This window comes from Passer montanus, unplaced genomic scaffold (assembly GCF_014805655.1).
Source record: "Passer montanus isolate IOZ18808 unplaced genomic scaffold, ASM1480565v1 scaffold2, whole genome shotgun sequence".
In the NCBI taxonomy this organism is placed as follows: domain Eukaryota; kingdom Metazoa; phylum Chordata; class Aves; order Passeriformes; family Passeridae; genus Passer; species Passer montanus.
The window spans coordinates 785,898-804,990 of NW_024366591.1; the positions used below are offsets into that span (position 1 = coordinate 785,898).

The 19,093-nt window shown below is 40.3% G+C and overlaps 1 protein-coding gene across 2 annotated transcripts in view; it reads left to right on the forward strand.

Annotated features, from left to right (window-relative positions):
• Positions 1–19,093, forward strand: part of DENND5A (DENN domain containing 5A) — a 61,984-nt gene that overhangs the window by 14,707 nt on the left and 28,184 nt on the right. For both annotated transcript variants that reach the window (XM_039706964.1, XM_039706965.1), the window contains exons 2-6: positions 1,207–1,278; positions 1,884–1,993; positions 2,488–3,148; positions 10,130–10,317; positions 18,487–18,804. In XM_039706964.1, the coding sequence (XP_039562898.1) occupies positions 1,207–1,278; positions 1,884–1,993; positions 2,488–3,148; positions 10,130–10,317; positions 18,487–18,804 (1,349 nt within the window). The remainder of the gene's footprint in view (positions 1–1,206; positions 1,279–1,883; positions 1,994–2,487; positions 3,149–10,129; positions 10,318–18,486; positions 18,805–19,093) is intronic.

Below are 19,093 nucleotides of genomic sequence, written 5' to 3' on the forward strand. Positions count from 1 at the left end.
ATTAGCTGAGCTGTTGATTTTTTCAGACAAATAATAAAAGCAATGCCTCCTTCAGTTTCAGTGCTAAACCCAGAGAATTAGCAAAATAGATGTAAATATTTTGGGTATTGCGTGACCTGTCCTAGGTCCTGATTCAGGGTAAGTTCCCTGTCCGAGATAATATTTAAGACTTAGTTAAACACAATCCACAGTTACCAGGCTTCTCAGTTGTCAAAGGGCTTGTTAAGCATTCACTGGAATTTCTGTTTGGTTTGGTGTAATGTGTTTGTTAGGTTCTGTATTGTGCCGAGACAGTGCTGCAACCATCTCTGTCTGTGGCTACTTAGTGCAAGTAAGTGCTGTGCCAAATAAAGATTCTAACTTGGCTTTGAAATTGAACTTTAAATATTACTCTAGACATAAAAAACAAACCCAACCAATTCTGAAATCAATTTCTATTGCCATGTAATTGCTGCATGTAAGAAAACAAGAGAGGAGTTGGAGTGTGTTTTCTCTTTTGCAGGTGTTGCTGAAATAGTTCCATTTATTTAAAGCATATGATTTCATGCAATTGTGCCTGATTGTTAGTGCAGCTGTCAACAGCTGCATGCTCACTTAGCTAATTGCATTCTAGTAATATAGCTAAGCTTATTTTAAGATACGCAGTTGTATGTCTTTGTTTTTTTTCTTGAAGCAACTGCTCACACTCAGAATATTTACTGCAGAAAGTTCTGTGCTATCACAATGAGCTGTCATTGCTCTAAAGGAAATTTAAGAACTTCTACACAAGACTTTCAGCCAATCTAGTGTATGGATAGCACCTGGGGAAAGTTGGACCATGCCACTTAAATTCATACACTTTTAAAGGCATTGAAATGGTCTTGTCCTTGGGGTCAGTTTCTTCATCTGCTCTTTGGGAATATTTTGTAGTTATCATGTGAAACTTTAATTTCACAAGCAGCTTATTCCTACTGCATCTCAGTATTCTGGTTGTGTGTACAGGAACAGTGGGCTTCTCTTACATACTGATCGTCTCCTTCTAGAAATACCTAGGTAAAATGAGAAAATTATGTAAGTTGTATATGTAGAAAAAGCATATTAGGGGAGTAGGGTGTCATGCATGCTAATTCTGGATATTTGTATGTTTTTACTGGTATGTGTTAGCAACATGATCACAGTCAACAGTATGAAATGTATAATGCAGTGTTGTTTTTATTTGTTATATAGCTTTATGCCAGTATATACAGGCCTCTAAAACCCGAGATGGTGGCAGCCGTTTCATTTCAAGTGCAACAGAAGGTAAAGGAAAAAGTGTGGGGAAAAATAAAAAAAAGCACTTTGTTCATCTGATGCTCTATCTTCATGGATGTTTATGTGGTTCTTGATCTTCTAACCTTCTAGACTCTTCCTTCACAGCTAACTTCTTGCAATAGATGGTGGTTATCTTTTTTCCTGAGTCTCAAAAATAAAATTAAGAGATCTCATGATGTCACTTGTATGTCTTATCTAAAAGTTGCATCATCTTTGCATTTTGTCTATTTGTGCTTTTCTTCCGTAGCAGCATTGCACTGAAACTGAAGCTTCAGCTGTGTTTTAACAAGAATCTGAAATATCTGAGGAGTGGCTCAGAGAATTGCTGTCATGACCACAATCTCAAGATTGCCACACTTAAGGAAAAGCACAGATACTTAGCAACACAGAAATGTTACAAAGCTAATCCTTGCTAATATCTGCAGTCTGACTTTATGCTAACGAGCTGTCTTGCATTTTCTGTTTCTCTTAAAAGGAATGTGTCCTTAATTCACTTACCCTCGAGTCTACCTGCTGATGTCCTGCTTTTTGGCCTTGCTTGTGCTTAAAAAGGGAATGAAATATTTACTTGTGAGTTTTTCTTTCATCTGCAGGGGAAAACTTTGAACAGACTCCGTTAAGACGCACATTTAAATCCAAAGTTCTTGCTCGCTATCCTGAGAATGTTGAATGGAACCCCTTTGACCAGGATGCAGTGGGAATGGTCAGTATCACTTCGTGGCTTTTGGGTTTTTTTTTTTGTTATATTCTAGAAAATAAGTAGAGAAATAAATTAGTCGCAATTAATCTTTTTTTTGTGCATGATTTTTCCATGTAATAGAATGTGGTGTATCTTAATTTGGATAAAATATAGTAGTTTTCTCTCTCAGGTTTCTGGTCTTGTTGACCAGAAAAATACTTCCCTTTATGTGGGTTTGAATTTTATTATTTTATTCATAAAATATATGAGGCTGGTAACAAAATAGTAATAAGTTTCAATAGAAATTGCATGCAACCCTTTTGATATGTTCCCTTTGTTTTTCTGATATAGACCCATATCACTTTATTGTACAGAAATGTAACACTTAATAGAATTTAAAGTGAAATGCGATGGCAGCCTGTGGATTTTAAATCCCATTTTCACCAGTGCTTCTGCAGGCAGGGGGAGAGAAAAGCATTTTTTTAATGGACATTGTCTCCCCTTCCCCTTTTTTGTAGCTGTGTATGCCTAAAGGGCTTGCTTTCAAGACACAAGCAGACTGCAGAGAACCTCAGTTCCACTCTTTCATTATTACTCGTGAAGATGGCTCGCGGACATTTGGATTTTCTCTCACGTTTTTTGAGGAGGTCACTAGCAAACAGATCTGCAGTGCAATGCAGACGTTGTATCATATGCACAATGCTGAATATGACATTCTTCATGCTCCCCCCTCCAACGACAAGGAGAGCTGCAGCAGCACTGGGGACTGCAATGGCACCTCTGTCTCAAAGCTACAGCGATTCAACTCCTATGACATCAGCAGAGACACACTCTATGTCTCAAAGTGCATTTGTCTGATTACTCCAATGTCTTTCATGAAAGCTTGTAAGAAAGTTCTAGAACAACTTCACCAAGCAGTGACTTCACCTCAGCCACCGCCGCTACCTTTAGAAAGCTACATCTACAATATTCTCTATGAGGTTCCTCTTCCTCCAGCAGGAAGGTCATTGAAATTTTCAGGTGTTTATGGACCAATTATCTGCCAGAGGCCAAGCACCAATGAACTACCATTGTTTGATTTTCCTGTTAAAGAAGTTTTTGAATTGCTTGGAGTAGAAAATGTGGTTCAACTCTTTACCTGTGCCCTTTTGGAGTTTCAGATACTGCTTTATTCACAGCGTGAGTACTTGGGTTTTGTTTTCTTATCTTGAAGTTGTACTGGCACAAGGTCTTACTGTGTCTTGAATGCTAAAAACACCAGAAACAACAGAATAGCTGCATTAAAGTGACATGAGCATGCTATTGCAGTCTGCTGATCTGTGTGCAGGTCTTCAGGTAAAGAAAAGCACTGTAAGGAGAGTGTTGCATTGGCTCCTGCTGTTAGAAAAACTGGCTTTTCACATAATCTCCTCTATTTGTGGTTTGGCTGACCCCTTTATTGTTGGCTCTGGAACTGTGCTACTGGATAGAGCAGTTTGCCTTTTCCATGCTCCTGTCTAGCTGCTCAGCTGAATTCCCTGCTATCTCTGCAGAACTAGCTATGCATTTTGAAACAATACAGTTAATTATATATACATCTGATTCTGAAGAAGAGTTAATCATGAGAATACAGTTTTCTCTTTGAGTACCCAAAGTCACATTTTGGTTGTTACTTTGAAAGATAAGTACCTGAAAAAAGTTTTGACTAAACTCAAATCCCAAATCTCTATTAAGGCCTTGAAACAGTTATATCTCTGAAGGCACATAGCTTGCTTTGAAGAGGATGGGCAGCAGTTGAGCTGAAATAGCATGTTTATCAATTAGTGAGTAGTGTGGGAGTGATATCTATTTTCTGTGTTGAAATTTGTGGATACTGGCCTTCTTACTCCACATCCTGTTGCTCTAATACAGAGTGTGTGGAATTATGCCAAAAGATAATTTCTGTACTTTTTTTTTTTTGGCCCAAGCTGACTAACATTAGTCCAGACTCACTCATTCAGAATGGTGTGGTTTAAGCAGACAGCCTGCATTTTGAACTCTACTTCATAGTAATGGTTAGGAAGCCTAAAAGACCTCAAGAAAATTCAGGGCTAGTCCATGGTGTTATTGAAATTTGTTTTCAGTGTTTACTTCCCTTGAGCTGTAACTGAAATAGGTAGAACACAAATGGTAACTATTTACAAAATATTACCTACATTTATCAGCAACCTTCTCCAAGCATGAAGTACAGATTTTGTGCTAAATGTGTTAAGATCTGTGATAGACTAAAGCCAAGGATGGATTTCTGTGCAATCAGGGTGATTAAAAGTCTCTAATGGCAGCAGGGTGTTACATTACATTACAGGGTGTTCTCATTGTATAGACGCTGTGAACTGCAAGAGAAACTGCACAGTAATTCACATGCAGTCAAAAAAACTTACTGAGCTCTGTAGTGGTTACTCTCTTGGATTTAAAAACCAAATTGCTCTGCATTTTCTTCATAGCAAATCTAGAAATACTTGTCTAGCAGACAAGCTTCTTTTGTGGTTTCCCCTGAAATGGATTAGGCATTGATATGTTTGAGATTTAGGGGGAGTTTCTGTGGGTACCTGTGTCCCACCCGTGGAGGATTCAAACATCAGCACCCTTCATGGAGCAGGGGGTGGTGGTGTTGGCCTGTGGAGGTGCCTGAGGTTCCTCTGGTGGCTTGGAAGCTCCACAGAAAAGCCAGAAATGCCTCACCATGTGGGAGCAGTGCTCCTGAGCTCCTGCCAGGCCATCCCCTTGTGAGTGCTCTGCTGTTCCAGGCTGGAGCTCAGCTCACTTCTGGGCTAGCCTGCTGTATTCTGGCTTCTCTTTCCAAGCCCTTTTAATAGGTTCAGCTTTCTGTCTTGGGCCCTTTCCAGGTGTCTGATGAGTGGCTAATTAGAGAAGCTTAAAATAGCCCTGGAACACTTGAGTTTCTTGTTTGCAGGCTCAGACATTTGGAGTTCAGAGGGATGAGGGATCAGCTGGGGCAGCTTCTGTCCACTGTTTCCCTGCCTCACCTCAAGCCTGGGCTGAGTTGGGCTGTGTTGTGCATTATGGAGGTGTCTTGTCTCTCTCTCATGTTCTCACCTTAATTTTTGGTTGAAAAGTCTTCTTTCAGTGGAAAAATAATTTTAGTTATTTGTTCGCTCTCTTTGAGCAAACCTCAGGTGTGGTGAACTGGCTGCAGCAGTGCCTTCTCAGTAATAGTAGCCAATTTTTTTTTGAAACATAACTTCTCTTAAGGACTTCCTGAGGGATTTGATCCCTCTGCCTTTTTTTGGGTTTTTTTGCTTTGTTTTTGTTTGTTTGCCTCTGTTATTCTTTTCAACTGTATTGTGCTCCTAATATATTCTGCTCTTTCTTCAGTATAGTTGAGTAGCATCTGTTTTTTGCTGTTTGTAAAACAGGAAATATTGAATGGAGATACAGGTGATTGTGCACTCAGTTCTAAGTGGAATCAGGAATTGCTTTACTTTTGTAAAGGTTTTTTCATGTTCTTGCATGCACACCAGTGTGAGGTCTAGGTTTTCCTTCAGAATGTAAATACTGAGTTTTTAAATGTCATCTGAGTTTGTTCAGTGTCTTGGTGCTCAGACCCTTGACAGCTGAGGTGACTGAGATAATTTCTTGTTTTCCTAGGTCAGGTAAGATTATGGTATCATTGGATGGATTTAGATTTAGAACAGTACATGTCAGGATCAGCAGATTTGTAAGATTTACTTGGAAAAATACCCCAGCAACAAACACACACAAAATAAGGCAAGACCACCAAAATAAAAACCAAACCCCAAACCTCTTGGAGGTCTGGTGAAACTAGATGATCTTGAGGTCCCTTCCAACCCAAATCTTTCCATGATTATATGTCTCTAGGAATTTGTTGCCAAGTGCAATCCTTTAGGAAACAAATTATTTTAGTGTTTTAAGTTTCAGTCAGTCCTTGGAGTAGGAGTAACTTCACTTGGCAGTGAAAGTGTTTTGGTTTAAGATTCCTTTGACATGTTTCTGACTCGATGCTTCTGGAAATTCTTCTTTTGTCCCACTACGTTGGCACAGCCTTGTGTATTTTGGATTGCTGCAAGCCAAGTGGAGGGAATGAATGCCTCAGTTGGATTGTCCCTTTGAGAGACCTGTCTGCCATTTGGAAAAGTGTCAGGGGCCTGTAAGAGAGGGAGGAATTTGAGGATGCTGCTAGTGCTGAGGAGCTCTGGAAAGAGTCAGTGCTGCTGGAGGCCTTGGGGAGTGCCCTTGCCAGATACTCTGGGGGAGCTGGTTTGCATTCCTGCAATTTATGTTGCTCTTGTAACTGTGAAATGGACTTATTCCTTATCTCAGAGAGCACCTAGAGCTCTTCTGAAAAGTGTGTACTGAGTTAAGACAGCTGTGAAATCTGCTTGGAGGTAATTTTTCTAAACAGCTAGAAAAAATAAAGGAGAAATGTAACGCACTGTTGCCACAGACTGTGCTCTAGAACAGTTTTGTTTTCTGCATGGCAGCTGTCTGCTGCCATTTTATAGTACAAATGAGGGGATTTTTTTCTGTTCTGCCTTTGAATCACTCCCCCCCCCATCTTTGTTTCACTTGTTTAAAATAATGTTCATTCTGGAGATCTGAAGTATTAGTTTAATGTCTTTGCAGTGTTCCTCTGTGCTGCCTAGCTCTGATCTCTTGCATAGGACACCGTGGTTATGCCTCCAGGGATTTAGGAACCTTGCTGCTTGAATCCCTCTGTCAGACACACAACAGGAGATACTGCACCCACAGCTGGTTCTCACTGCAGCTGCAGGGGTTTGCAAGTGACTTGTGGGTTACTTGACAAATGCAACAGTATTTCATTGTGATCCATGAAGTAGGAAGATTAAAAGGAAAAAATGTTCCAGAATGTGATGGTATAATTGTTTTAAATTTGGCTGAGTCAGAGGATTTCTGTGGGCACTTGACAGACTTCTCTCTGGTAGAATGTGAAAATGGGGAGGTGGAGTTACGGTTCTTAGAGCTGCCACCTTCTTCCCTTCCTGTTCCTCTTTTTCCAGGCACAGGACCTCTCAATTAATTTTTTTTATCTTCTACAGATAAATATTATTATGTAACTTCTCATATACACTTTAAGAGATAATGTATTTTATTTACAGCAGTTGATTGGTATAACAAATCATGCCTTTTCTATGTTCTTAAGTGGCCAGATTAAAAAAGTAGTGGATTTTCTTTTCCTTGCACAGTGATCAGTTAAGCACTTTCCCATCTAACAGTGCCCTAGTCATATGTCACTATTTCCCTACCAGTGCCTGTGTACAGTACGAGGCCAAAAGATCCTGTCATTGACACCAGAAAAAGCACATTCTGATTTCAAGGACAAGAGCAACAGCACTGCTGAAACACTTCTTCACTCTTTTAATCTTTTTGTTGTTGTTATTTTTAAATCTTTGTAATTCTTTGGTAAGAGACCTGTGCTGCTTGCTTCTTTAAACCCAAAACTCCCTCCATACCCTCTCTGGGTAGGTACAACTTATGAAAACATAAGAGTTATTTTGGTTTATGTTTTCGTGCTTCTTGCCTTTGTCCTTGCCTTTTGCCAGGAGCAGAATGCAGTCACTGTTAGTTGCAGGCTGCAGCTGGGCAGGACAAATCTTTGGGAATGGCTTAAGCCATGTGGATATCCAGGATCAGAGAGCTGCTTTTGCAGATAGCTCCCTGGCAGAAGGTGGCTGCCCAGTGGATAGAAATTCTGATCTATTGATGTTGCTTTGTAATTAATTTGGAAGGCTGATATTAAAGTTAGCTTAATGACAGAGGGAGACGGTGTATTTAAATTATCCTGAAGGATCAGACAGGGGGTTTTGTGTAGTAGGAAAACACTGTTTCTATTTTAAGACTTGTACTTCCAGATAAACAAGCTGAATGCAAACCAGCTGCAATGTTTATGTATCTATGGCTACATTTAAAGTTCTTTTAAAAGAAGTGAAGAAAATGGGGTATGGAATAGAATCTTCTTCTTCCCAAAGCTTATCATTAATTCATCACTTCTTTGCAGTCAGGCTGTGATTAAAGCTGCAAACCCATACGTAGGTGTGCAGGCAGAAGCTGGTGTCCAGGCAGAGTAGGGGAGTGTTGCTGTGATGTCCATTGGTATTTCAGTCCAAGTAAGATTTTGGAAAAAACTTGAACCTGTTTGAGCTGTTCTCATCTGTTCTGGTTGAAGGGTCTTTCATGGCAGGTCTGCTGTGGGGCAGTGACAGGTAGTTCCATCACTGACCTTTTCCACCAGCACAGCTTGATATGAAGATTAAGAATCAAAAGCCCAAGTTGCAGAACTATAGGTGATGTTAGCAAAACCTGTGGTGAGTTCCCCTTAGGTTGTGGGGCTCTTTGCAGACCCCAAGCTCTGTAACTTTTTCCCCAGAGAAAATTAATCATGAAAGCCAGGCACTGAATTTCTTGGCTTTTCTTTTTTTTTTCCTGCTGTCTGAAGTCTTGAGTGGAGGCTGGCTAAAAGATGGAATCAAAGCCATCAACTTGAGAAGTGCACAGTTAAGCTTAATTTTTCTCCAGAGTGTTTAGAACAAATGTTATTCTTGCAGTTTTCATCTGCCCTCAGTGTGCAACAGCTTCAGAAACCTCAGCACCTGAGCCTGCCCATTCAAGTGTCTTTTTCAGTTCCACAGTGTCTGTAGTTCTGTGAAAGGAGAAGACATGCATCCCCCACACCTTAATACACACTGATTTTTTCCTCTTCCTTGTATTCCCTCCCCTTTCCTGGCTGGAATTGGATGTTGTTGCAGTATCATGAAAAGGCATCCTGTGTCTCCAGTTTGTGCTGTATTTATAGCCTGACAGAAGGTAGGAATTGGCCTAGTTGTGTGAGTGTTTTATACCCTTTCCAGCCAACTGAATTTCTTGGCCTTTCTTTTTCCTGCTGTCTGAACTCTTGAGTGGAGGCTGGCTAAAAGATGGAATCAAAGCCATCAACTTGAGAAGTGCACAGTTAAGCTTAATTTTTCTCCAGAGTGTTTAGAACAAATGTTATTCTTGCAGTTTTCATCTGCCCTCAGTGTGCAACAGCTTCAGAAACCTCAGCACCTGAGCCTGCCCATTCAAGTGTCTTTTTCAGTTCCACAGTGTCTGTAGTTCTGTGAAAGGAGAAGACATGCATCCCCCACACCTTAATACACACATCTGAAGGTTATGATTTTTTCCTCTTCCTTGTATTCCCTCCCCTTTCCTGGCTGGAATTGGATGTTGTTGCAGTATCATGAAAAGGCATCCTGTGTCTCCAGTTTGTGCTGTATTTATAGCCTGACAGAAGGTAGGAATTGGCCTAGTTGTGTGAGTGTTTTATACCCTTTCCAGCCTGGCAGCTGGAAGGCAGTTGGGGATGTTTCAGCAGCTGTATTGGAACACACATCTGGTGCTGCCTCCCCCTTTATGGGATTTCAAAAACCCTTGGAGATGACTCTGTAGTTAGAGATGAGGAGGGTGCAGTGTTTGCCCAGCAGTGTTTGCCCAGCAGTTCAAATTGTACTAGCCACCAGTGCTACATAAAAACATCTCTTAGTGTGTTGCACAGGTAGATTTAACACTGCTCCTAAGTTCTAGGAGGACATGAGTTGTTTTTACATTGAACTGAGGCTTTGGCCGTGCATTGCAAAGGCTAAACAAAGCTGATCCTTTTCATTTTCTGCATAGTTATTTCAGTCACACTGTTGGGTTGGCTGCTATACAGCACGCTTTATAGACATTTAAACACTCTTTGAAAAAATGTTTATCTGAGAGATACCAGATGCCTTGGGTTTCATCCAAGGCTTCCATAGAAGGCCCTGAGCACAGAGAAAAGAAATGATTTCTGATGTGTTTCTTAGCTGATTACAATATGGCTTCTGTATTCAAACTGGTGCTCCTGGTGACCCTGGTGTAGGTAGCAGAAAGTGACTTAGCATGCATTAAGGGTTAGTTTGCTCATTTCCATATGACTTGTAGAATGACCTACTTTGGGTTGAGCTCTTTTTTGTTTCTGCAAAATGTGCTGGGTGTGCAGGTCTGGGTTTTCATTATGATGCCACTCAGCTAGCACTGGGTTTTGTGGTTTCTGTTTTCAAGCAACTTCTCATTTCTTTAATTTAAATTCATTTACTTAAAAGTATTTGTGAAAAAAAATTTAATTTTCTTGATCTTTTTCAGATTATCAGAGGCTGATGACAGTGGCAGAGACCATCACAGCACTAATGTTTCCATTTCAGTGGCAGCACGTGTATGTTCCTATCCTTCCAGCATCCCTCCTTCATTTTCTAGATGCTCCTGTCCCTTACCTCATGGGCTTGCACTCTAATGGACTGGATGATAGGTCTAAGCTGGAACTTCCTCAAGAGGTGAGAGGAGCTTGTCTTGATTGATTAAATACTGTCCATGACTATGAGGGAAGTGAGAAATGATCTAAAACACAAGTGCTAACTGTACCAGCCATTGTCAAGTTCTTGCTGGTCGGATTTGGGATAGGTCTTTTTTTCTTGGAGATGCTGACAAAAATCTGGTGAAATAGATAAAGCCCTGCTTTTGAAATTGTATGCTCTGATGGCATTAAACTGCAATTTTACAGGAACTGATGTATTTGGGTTATATATTGTGCTGGAAAAATTAGCCTTGTAGTGCTAGGAAGTGCAGTGTGAACTCCCCAGCTGTGGCCAAAAGGGAGTGATGGTGAGTGAGAAGAGCAAGACTGGCATCAGCACTGGCTGGTTCCTGCTGTCTGGGCTTAGGCTGGGTTTCCCTGCCCTGGACTTCTCTCTTGGGGTTGTCTTGCATGGACCCAGCCTGCTGGGTGTGTGCACAAAACACTCCTTGTAGGGATGTGCCACAAGAGTTTAAAGGCTGGTTGGGAGGATCAAGGCACTACCCCAGGCAGCAGAGGAAATGTCTGACCCCTGCTTACTTGTAGGTGTAACTTTTCAAGGGAGGAACTGTGTAAATCATGGGAAACACCCTTCTCACAGGCCCTGGTAGGATTCTCTGCCTTTTTCTCTGACTCTGGGTTTTCTTCTATTACCATTTGCATTTCTGGGAAAGCAGAAGCGTGGCAGGCACAGGGTTTTGTGGTGGTGGTGGTTTTTGTTTTCATTATCAGGCAGTGCTGCAGCATAGCTTGACACAAAAAACCTTCCTTTATAAAAAAGCTGTGTGAAATTAAAGACAAGATATTTTTGTGAACCTCCAGTCTGGTCTCCATGCCAACATTGCTCTTTTTCTCAAATCCATATGCTGGTAGTTTTCATTTGTTTTTCCTGGCAAGTTCAAAGTAAAACTTTTTTTTTTTTCAAATTGTATTTTTTTCTGTGAAAACTAAAGTGTTTAATCTCTTGATTTCTTCATTGTCTTGCTCTCTTTTTTTTTAATTTTCCACTGGAATAATTAATAACAGAGTATTGTGTGTTCTTGCCATTAAAACAACAGTCTATTGCTTTGGTTTACTATTTTTTCAGAATTTTGGCTGTACTGATAGGCCTAATTAATATCGCTAGTACACTTTTTAGGGAGAATAGCTGATAAAATAAAACACATGTGGATATGCATGTTAATATGCACCATGGATGTTTTCACTGTTACCACAAGCTTCTAAAAGACTGTCCCTCTTTTGTAAAGAGCTTCCTCATTTTAAAATCACTGTAGTACTTCCAACTAAATAAACATATTTTAATTTCAAATAGACATTTCAGTTATTTAAAAGGTAAATAGTTTTTGGAAGAGATTTATCAGGTTATTTTGAAGGTTTAAAGTAAGGCAGTTGATCTATTTTTAGATGTTTGAAATGAAATTCAAGTACTATTAAAAAGTGATCTGACACCTCAATTTACATTTTTTTTTACAGGTAGCCTTTTATGTGAAGGTGGAGGAGTAGATTTTTGATAGTATCTTACAGAGATGAGAACTGTCTGGGAGGGGAGGACAGACAAGACAGAAAGCAGCAGCAACATGCCCATGTGGTGGAATTTTCTGCCAGACTTCCTTGTCCTTCTGAAGTTTCAGCTTTTCTCTTTCTTATTTGAAGAGTGAGCTCTTGAAACTTGGTGCACATAGTCTGAGAAATGCCCTTGGTAGTCACAGCTGGGTAAGGTTTCTTGTGAGCTGTTGAATCCTTTGCATTGTAGGCTGGAGATGTAGATGTGGCAGAGAAATGGACTGGAGACTCTGTTCTCTTAGGAAATACCAAAATGTTATCCTGTACCAATAGATTTGTTTATTTGTTCTTCCTGGGAAGAACAGGAGCTCACTATTATTGAGGTTTTCATTGTAGGGAATTTGCTTAAAAAAGCCCAGCTAACCAAGAAAGAAACCCAAACAAACCCCCAAAGAATAGCAGACAAAACCTGCCAAGGAAGGTGAATAATGTGTTGTTGTAGAACAGTAGAAGACGGCATGTGGATTCCATTATTTGTGCTATCATCAGTATCAGAGGGGCTGTTAATATATTTAACAGTGTTTATCTCTGAAGTTTGGAATGTGTATCAACCTTTATGAATTCATCAGGGTTATACGAGGAGCTCCTCTAGTCTCCTGATATCAGTAACAGTGTTTATCTCTGAAGTTTGAAATGTATATCAACCTTTATGAACTCATCAGGGTTATTATGAGGAGCTCCTCTAGTCTCCTGATATCAGATTTTCCTCACTTGTCACAAAGGGTATATAAAGAGCTGGTCTGTGTTGTAATTTATTCTGAGTTCTGCAAAAAAAATTTTTTCTATGTCTTGAAACTGCCTAAGCTGCATCTCTGTTCCTAATCTATTTATGTGCATGTGTGGGACAGCTTCTGTAAAGGAAAGCAATATCAGATTTAAGCAGGGGCCAAAGAGGTGAGCCTTGAGAGAAAATCTAGTTAGTGCCTCTCAGTTGAAGGACATTGTGGAAGAAAATAATATTGCTGTCTAGCACAGCATGGTTCCCTCAGTGTCACTGTGAGCTTCTTCATTGTGGTTTTATAATGTAGTTTTAAAAAAGACCACTTTTTCTTGCTCAAAGTGTTTTAGGCTAATATTTTTAGGCTAATAATGTGAGAATACTGTCTGTCCCACCTCAGGTTTGGTGTGGTGTAAGTCTTGCACACATATGCCACAAGGTTTGTTTTGGTGGCAGCCTCCCATATTTGGCTCACATCTGGTGTTTCCAGGGCATGCTTTGCAGCATGGAAATCCAGCTGTATCCTAGAAGTTAATGCTTGCAGCAAATAATGAATGAAATCTCCAACAAAAAAGTTGTGTTAGTACAAAATTCAATTTTAGGTTATCCTTTGGGTACATCAGAGCAGTCCCTGCTGGAGAATTCATTGAAGACCACCAATGACCTGCAGACCTGACTCTGCAGCCCAGTAAAACCTGGGGTTTGGTGTGGAGTTGAGTTTCTTGTGCCTGCCAGCAGCAGAGTGCTCCTTCTCACAGGTGCTGCTGCTTTTCTGAGGGCGATGGAGAATTCATTGAAGACCACCAGTGACCTGCAGACCTGACTTTGCAGCCCAGTAAAACCAGCAATGCTGAGGTTTGGTGTGGAGTTGAGTTTCTTGTGCCTGCCAGCAGCAGAGTGCTCCTTCTCACAGGTGCTGCTGCTTTTCTGAGGGCTGTGTGTGCATGAGCATCCTTGTGGTTTCCCTGGCAGCTGCATCAGGAGCTTGTGAGGAGCCCAGAAGGGAAGGGGAGGGCGTGGGAAAGGCTGTGCTAGAATGAGGTGCTGCAGATGTCAAAGGGGAGGAAAGGACCTGTAGCTGTTTCAGGTGTTGCTGGCAAAAGTGTGCTTTGTTTATCAGTGAAACTGATCAATAAAAGTGGTTTTAGCAGCTTCCTCACAGATCACAAACCTAGCAAGTGCTGAAGTAAGATTGGGTTTTTTGATGTGTGTTTGCATTTCCTTCTAAAGAAACTTCTGCAGTGCTACAGAAATACATTTTTAACAAGCAAGTTAAACCATTTCATGTAGCAGGACTTGTATGTATATCTCACCCTCTAATTTAGGAGAATGGTAGAAATTGAAATTATTTTTCAGTGGAAATAAGCAATGCTGAGTTTCCAGCGCTGGTGAAATCAAAGTAGTACCTCATTAAAAGGCCTGTTTTTAATGAAGTGATCCCAAGGGTCTTGGGCAATAGCTTTTCCTGTTAGAAAAGTTGAAAGACTTAAAACCTAAAATGCATTTTCTCTGCTAGTATTAGATTATATATATTCTCAGTGTTTTTATTTGTGCCATTAAAAGGATGATTCAGTGCTAAACCTGAAGAAATTCTGTGGGTTTTTATTTTTGTATGTTCTTTCAGAAGATAAAGGTCTCCTGAAAAGCCTTTTTTCTTCTGATGCTAACACATTTTAGACCAAGATAATTATTGAAAGATAATTGCTGCTTTGTATGCATTCTCAGGCTATCTGCTGGTTTGATCCTTGATAATACTGCAAACCTATTGGCAAACCTCAGTTTTATATTTTTTGCAGCCCAGTGTGAGCAGCCACCTGAGGAGTTTCTGCAGGCTGCTGTGGCTTTGAGCTGTAAGCTGTTCTCACTCCCAGATTCTGGGCTGCCATGAAGGACAGCAGTGCTGACAATAAGTGCAGAAGGTCCCCATTTGCTTACAGGAGTGGCCCAGGAGCATCCTTCAGAGCTCAGGCCCTCAGTAGACACTTGGCACAAGCCAGCCACGTGTGTACACAGCTGCACATGCATGTTCTCTGGGTGCTGTGTGTACCCAGAGAACATGGAACCTTTGGTCCCCAAGGCTGGGGCCAAATGCTCAGAGGTGATACAGGCTGGAGATGAGTGGGCTTCAGTCTTTCAGTGCTGTATTCAAGCAGAAGCTAAATAATTCCCTTCTGTGCTTTTGAGCAGAGCTGAAAGGAAGGATGTGAGCTTGATGCAGGCCCTGCTAGATCTGTCTGGGGCTTTGGCCCTTATTGTACCTGAGGTCAGGCTAAAGAATTGCAATCGTCTTTTGGTTTTGGAATGGATGGGTGTGCTCCAGACCCCACTAAGGCCATGGAAGGTGGTGCTGTTGGCTTCAGGGAACCAGGTACACAAACACTGATTTGCTTAGATTCACATTTCTAAGGTTTGTAAGGCTTTCACCTGGACACCCTGTTACTTGGAATGATAAAAGCTTATGGGAAGGACAGGTTTTTAAGTTAGGATGTGACATCCTTGTTCCTTAGTGTAATGTCTCAGGAGAACCTTTTATTGTAGATGATGTAATGTGTCCTCTCCTGTGACAGCTGCTATTGAAGTGAAGTGGTGTGCAACTGTTTTGGGGTTTCTTTTGATCAGAAAACTGATATGTAAGCAACAAATAAAAGAATACGACTGCTCTAGAGACCTGAAATACCACATAACTAATTTAAGAACGCTCTTTCAATTATATCTCTACTTACACATGTTGCCAAGTATCTTGTCTCCATATCATTTTAGTTTTGTGTGAGTAAAATAATAAACAGTGTATCCACATAGAGAGCTGTCAGCTATTCACAGCCCACTCAGCTGTGCTGCCTGCAGACAAAATAAAAAACCCTTGTGGCCAAAGAACTCCTTTATTTTTCTGCTTTGTGTACTTGCCCAGTTCCTAGCATGCAAAATGCTTTGGATGACCATGATTTCATAAATAATAAGTGCCTTGTAATTTTCCTTAGTTTTTAAGGAGGGGAGCCCTCCATCCTTACTGTATTCCATTCTGTTGGATCTACAGTGTAGCAGCATAGTAAGATTGACTGCTGTGGTGTTTGTCACTGATTTACTTCAGATTTCATTTTCACAGAAAAATACTGGTTTGGTACCTTTTAAAGGGCTTGTGCATAGAGATGTTCTTGCCATTTCTGTTCCCTGAGGAGCGTGGCCTTTTCAGAAGTTTGTGTGCAATTCTTGAGGATGACCTCAGCTTCCCTGAGTTCAGAAAGGCTAAAGTCACCCAGGGAATCTTTGCTTATGATGCTCAGGGTATGGTAGTCGTTTATCTTACATGTTTTTAACCAGGTACTGGATAACTACAGAGTGTCCCTGAAAATATTTACGCTCTGTTTAGAGTATTGCTGCACACTGACTTTAAAAAAAAAATGCTTCCATGTATGCCAATTTCTGGAAAATGTAATTACAAGTTGCATGATAAACAGTCATTGTTAGGAGTTCAGAGTGTTTAAGCTGTGTGTATTGCTGTTAGAGAGGAGCCCTGCAGAAGGGAAAATCACACTGGAAGGATTAACCAGGTGTTAGCCCTGATATTTATAAACAATTTTAGCAAACATTGAATTTGGCTTTTTCTTCCATTGGCAAGGAGTTTAATTTCAGTGTGAAGATTGCAATTTCTGCATTGATAAGGTTAATGTTTGATTTCTTTTAGGCCAAGTGCTTTATGGGTACAACCAAGCTTATTAAGCAAGAGTGATGTTTTCTGCAGAATCTGATCCAAAAAGGAAGGAAAGTTGAATGGCATCAATTAAAGAAAGTTGTAAAAGGAAGTAATACAATTAAACTGTTTGAAGAGTTTCTTATGGAGTCTGTCTTGCCTTTTTGGAGACTGCTTGAGGCAAATTCAATGCATTTTGTTTCTCCCTCAGCACTGATTGGTAGGCATTGTGCCTGGTTTCAAAGCTTCCTTTCTCTTGTGTCCTGAAGTGCTTACAGTGTTTCTGACAAACACCAGCTGACTTGACTTCTGATTGTCACAGAACCATGGCTACAGAGGGAGCCTTGAAGCTCCTCGATTCAGGTGTTTGCTTCAGATGCTGCCTTGGAGCAGTGCTGATATCAGGGGAATTCAGCAATCACACCTGCCCTGCATAAAAAGAAAAACTTTTTCTAAGGTGCACTAGAAACTGTTTGAGAATCAATCTGTTAATTCTCTTTATTGACCTTGGATTCTTTTGCAGCACCTAATTCAGTTTGTGATTTAATTTCCAGTAAAGGATCTATACAAGAGATATTAAACTGTTTTATATGCTTTCCTTTGAGCATAAGAAATCAATCTCCATATTGAAATGTAGAACATTAGGAAATAAAGAACTGGACTTAGGCTTTCCTTTGTAACCATGGGTAATATTGTAGCAGGGCATGAACTGGACTAGTTCTGTGCAGGCTAGTGCAATATGTCCAGTGGAGTTCTGCTTTAAGAATTCTTTTTTCAGTTTAAATGTTGAAGCTTAATAAGATATTTGTGTTTTAAGGAGAGTTGACACCCTCTGTTCTATAGAAACCTGTCACAAGTACTAAATGTATATTTTCATGAGTGTCCTTAAAGGAACAGATCTTGTCAGGCACAGCTTATTCTAGTCTATCTATGGCCAGTCCCACAGCAAATTCCTACCAGAGCTCCTTGTAGCGCTGATTTCTGGGATCATTCACCATTCATTCCATGTCAGGATGATATCTTCTAATTGCTGCTTTCCAATTAAATTGTGGTGGTGTTTCCATCCTCCTGCACTTACTGAATCACAGGAAGTAACTGGAAATATGTCAGTTCTCATAACCTGAAAGGTGGTTTTGCTGCCAAGCTGTGGTGATGCCTGAATTCAGGTATGGCTCCTAGAATGATGCAATGCAGTTGGGTTGGAAGTACCCATAATCTGAGTGAAATATTTTGTATAGTGAAGGTTAAACAAAACAGTGACAGTCAATTTTGATTCTACTGGGAAGAGAAACTGAAATACTTCCACAGAAGAGCAAAGTTACTTCTCTGTTCTGAACTTTCCAGGCAGGTTTCACACATGACTGAGGTTCTTGCTGTGATGTGTTTAGTTATGTAATGTCTTGAACCCATTTGATTTTGCAGTGCAGAAGCCAAAAGGGGAACCTTCCTCCTTGCCAAATAAAGAGTGAGGTAAACCTTGAAAGATGCAGAGCTTCTTTTGATCTTGCTGTGGAAGCCACATAGGTGGTTTTTCTTTTTTCTTTTTTTTTTCCCCTCACCTTGGTCTTTTTTGGTGGTAAATGATGGAGAACAGAAAAACAGAACGAAAACGAATTCATTTCATTTTTCCCTTGGAAACAAACTTGCTCATTGAAAGAATTACCTCAGCTGTCAGGAAATTGCCTTTTGTTGCTTACAGAAAAAGAGAAGGTAATTTCATTGCACTTCTGCAGTATCAGCACACTGTATAAATTGAAATTTGGTAAATCTTTTAGAGAAATGCAGTGATAATCTGAACAACAGGCAGTCACCTGTTTATATACAAACATGTGTAAAGTAGAATTGTACATATCCTGTAGCTAAAATTTACCTGTACATGTATGAAAAAAAAAATCACACATTTGTACCTAATTTATGTTACAATCTATTTTGTACATAGTAAATATCTGTAAAATTAGTCTTCTTTCTCAGTTACCTCCTCAAAAGACCTGGAACTATAAGTCTTGTGTTACATTCTTCAAAGCCTACCAACCAGTTCAGTTGGTTGGGGCAATTCTGTTTTTTACAAAATAACCAAACAAATGCAAATATATTTGAATCTTTAAATAAGCACAAATCCCAAAGATGAATAATGTTCTTAGTGATGCTGTAATGCTGTCCTGTTCTAAATTAAATCCCAGGCTAACCTGTGCTTTGTGGATGTAGACAACCATTTCATCGAGCTGCCAGAAGATCTACCCCAGTTTCCAAATAAACTTGAGTTCATTCAGGAAATTTCAGAGATACTGATGGCTTTTGGAATTCCACCTGAGGGAAACCTGCACTGCAGTGAAAGTGCCTCCAAGATGAAGAGCCTCAGAGCATGTGACCTGGTTTCTGATAAACGAAATGGGAACATAGCAGGATCACCTCTGAATTCCTATGAGCTGCTAAAGGAAAATGAGACTATTGCAAGACTCCAAGCACTTGTTAAAAGAACAGGTGTGAGTCTGGAAAAGGTAAGATGTGAAATGAGCTGCACTCTCTCTGGTCCTGCAGTGGCAGATGGTCTGAAGTCATGGCCCAAAGATGCTGTATGTCTGTCTTTACTAGAAGGAACTTTATCAACATCTTCCCAAACCTTGTGAGCACCTGTAGAGACAAGGACAAGCTTAGGGGAGAGAGGGAATGGGATTTAACCCTGCAGCATCTGGGAAAACTTTTGCTGTCCACCAGGTGTTTCTTTACTGAGATAATGTGTTTAAAAATAGCACTTTGCCTTGTTTATTCTTGGTTTTAAGGTTTATT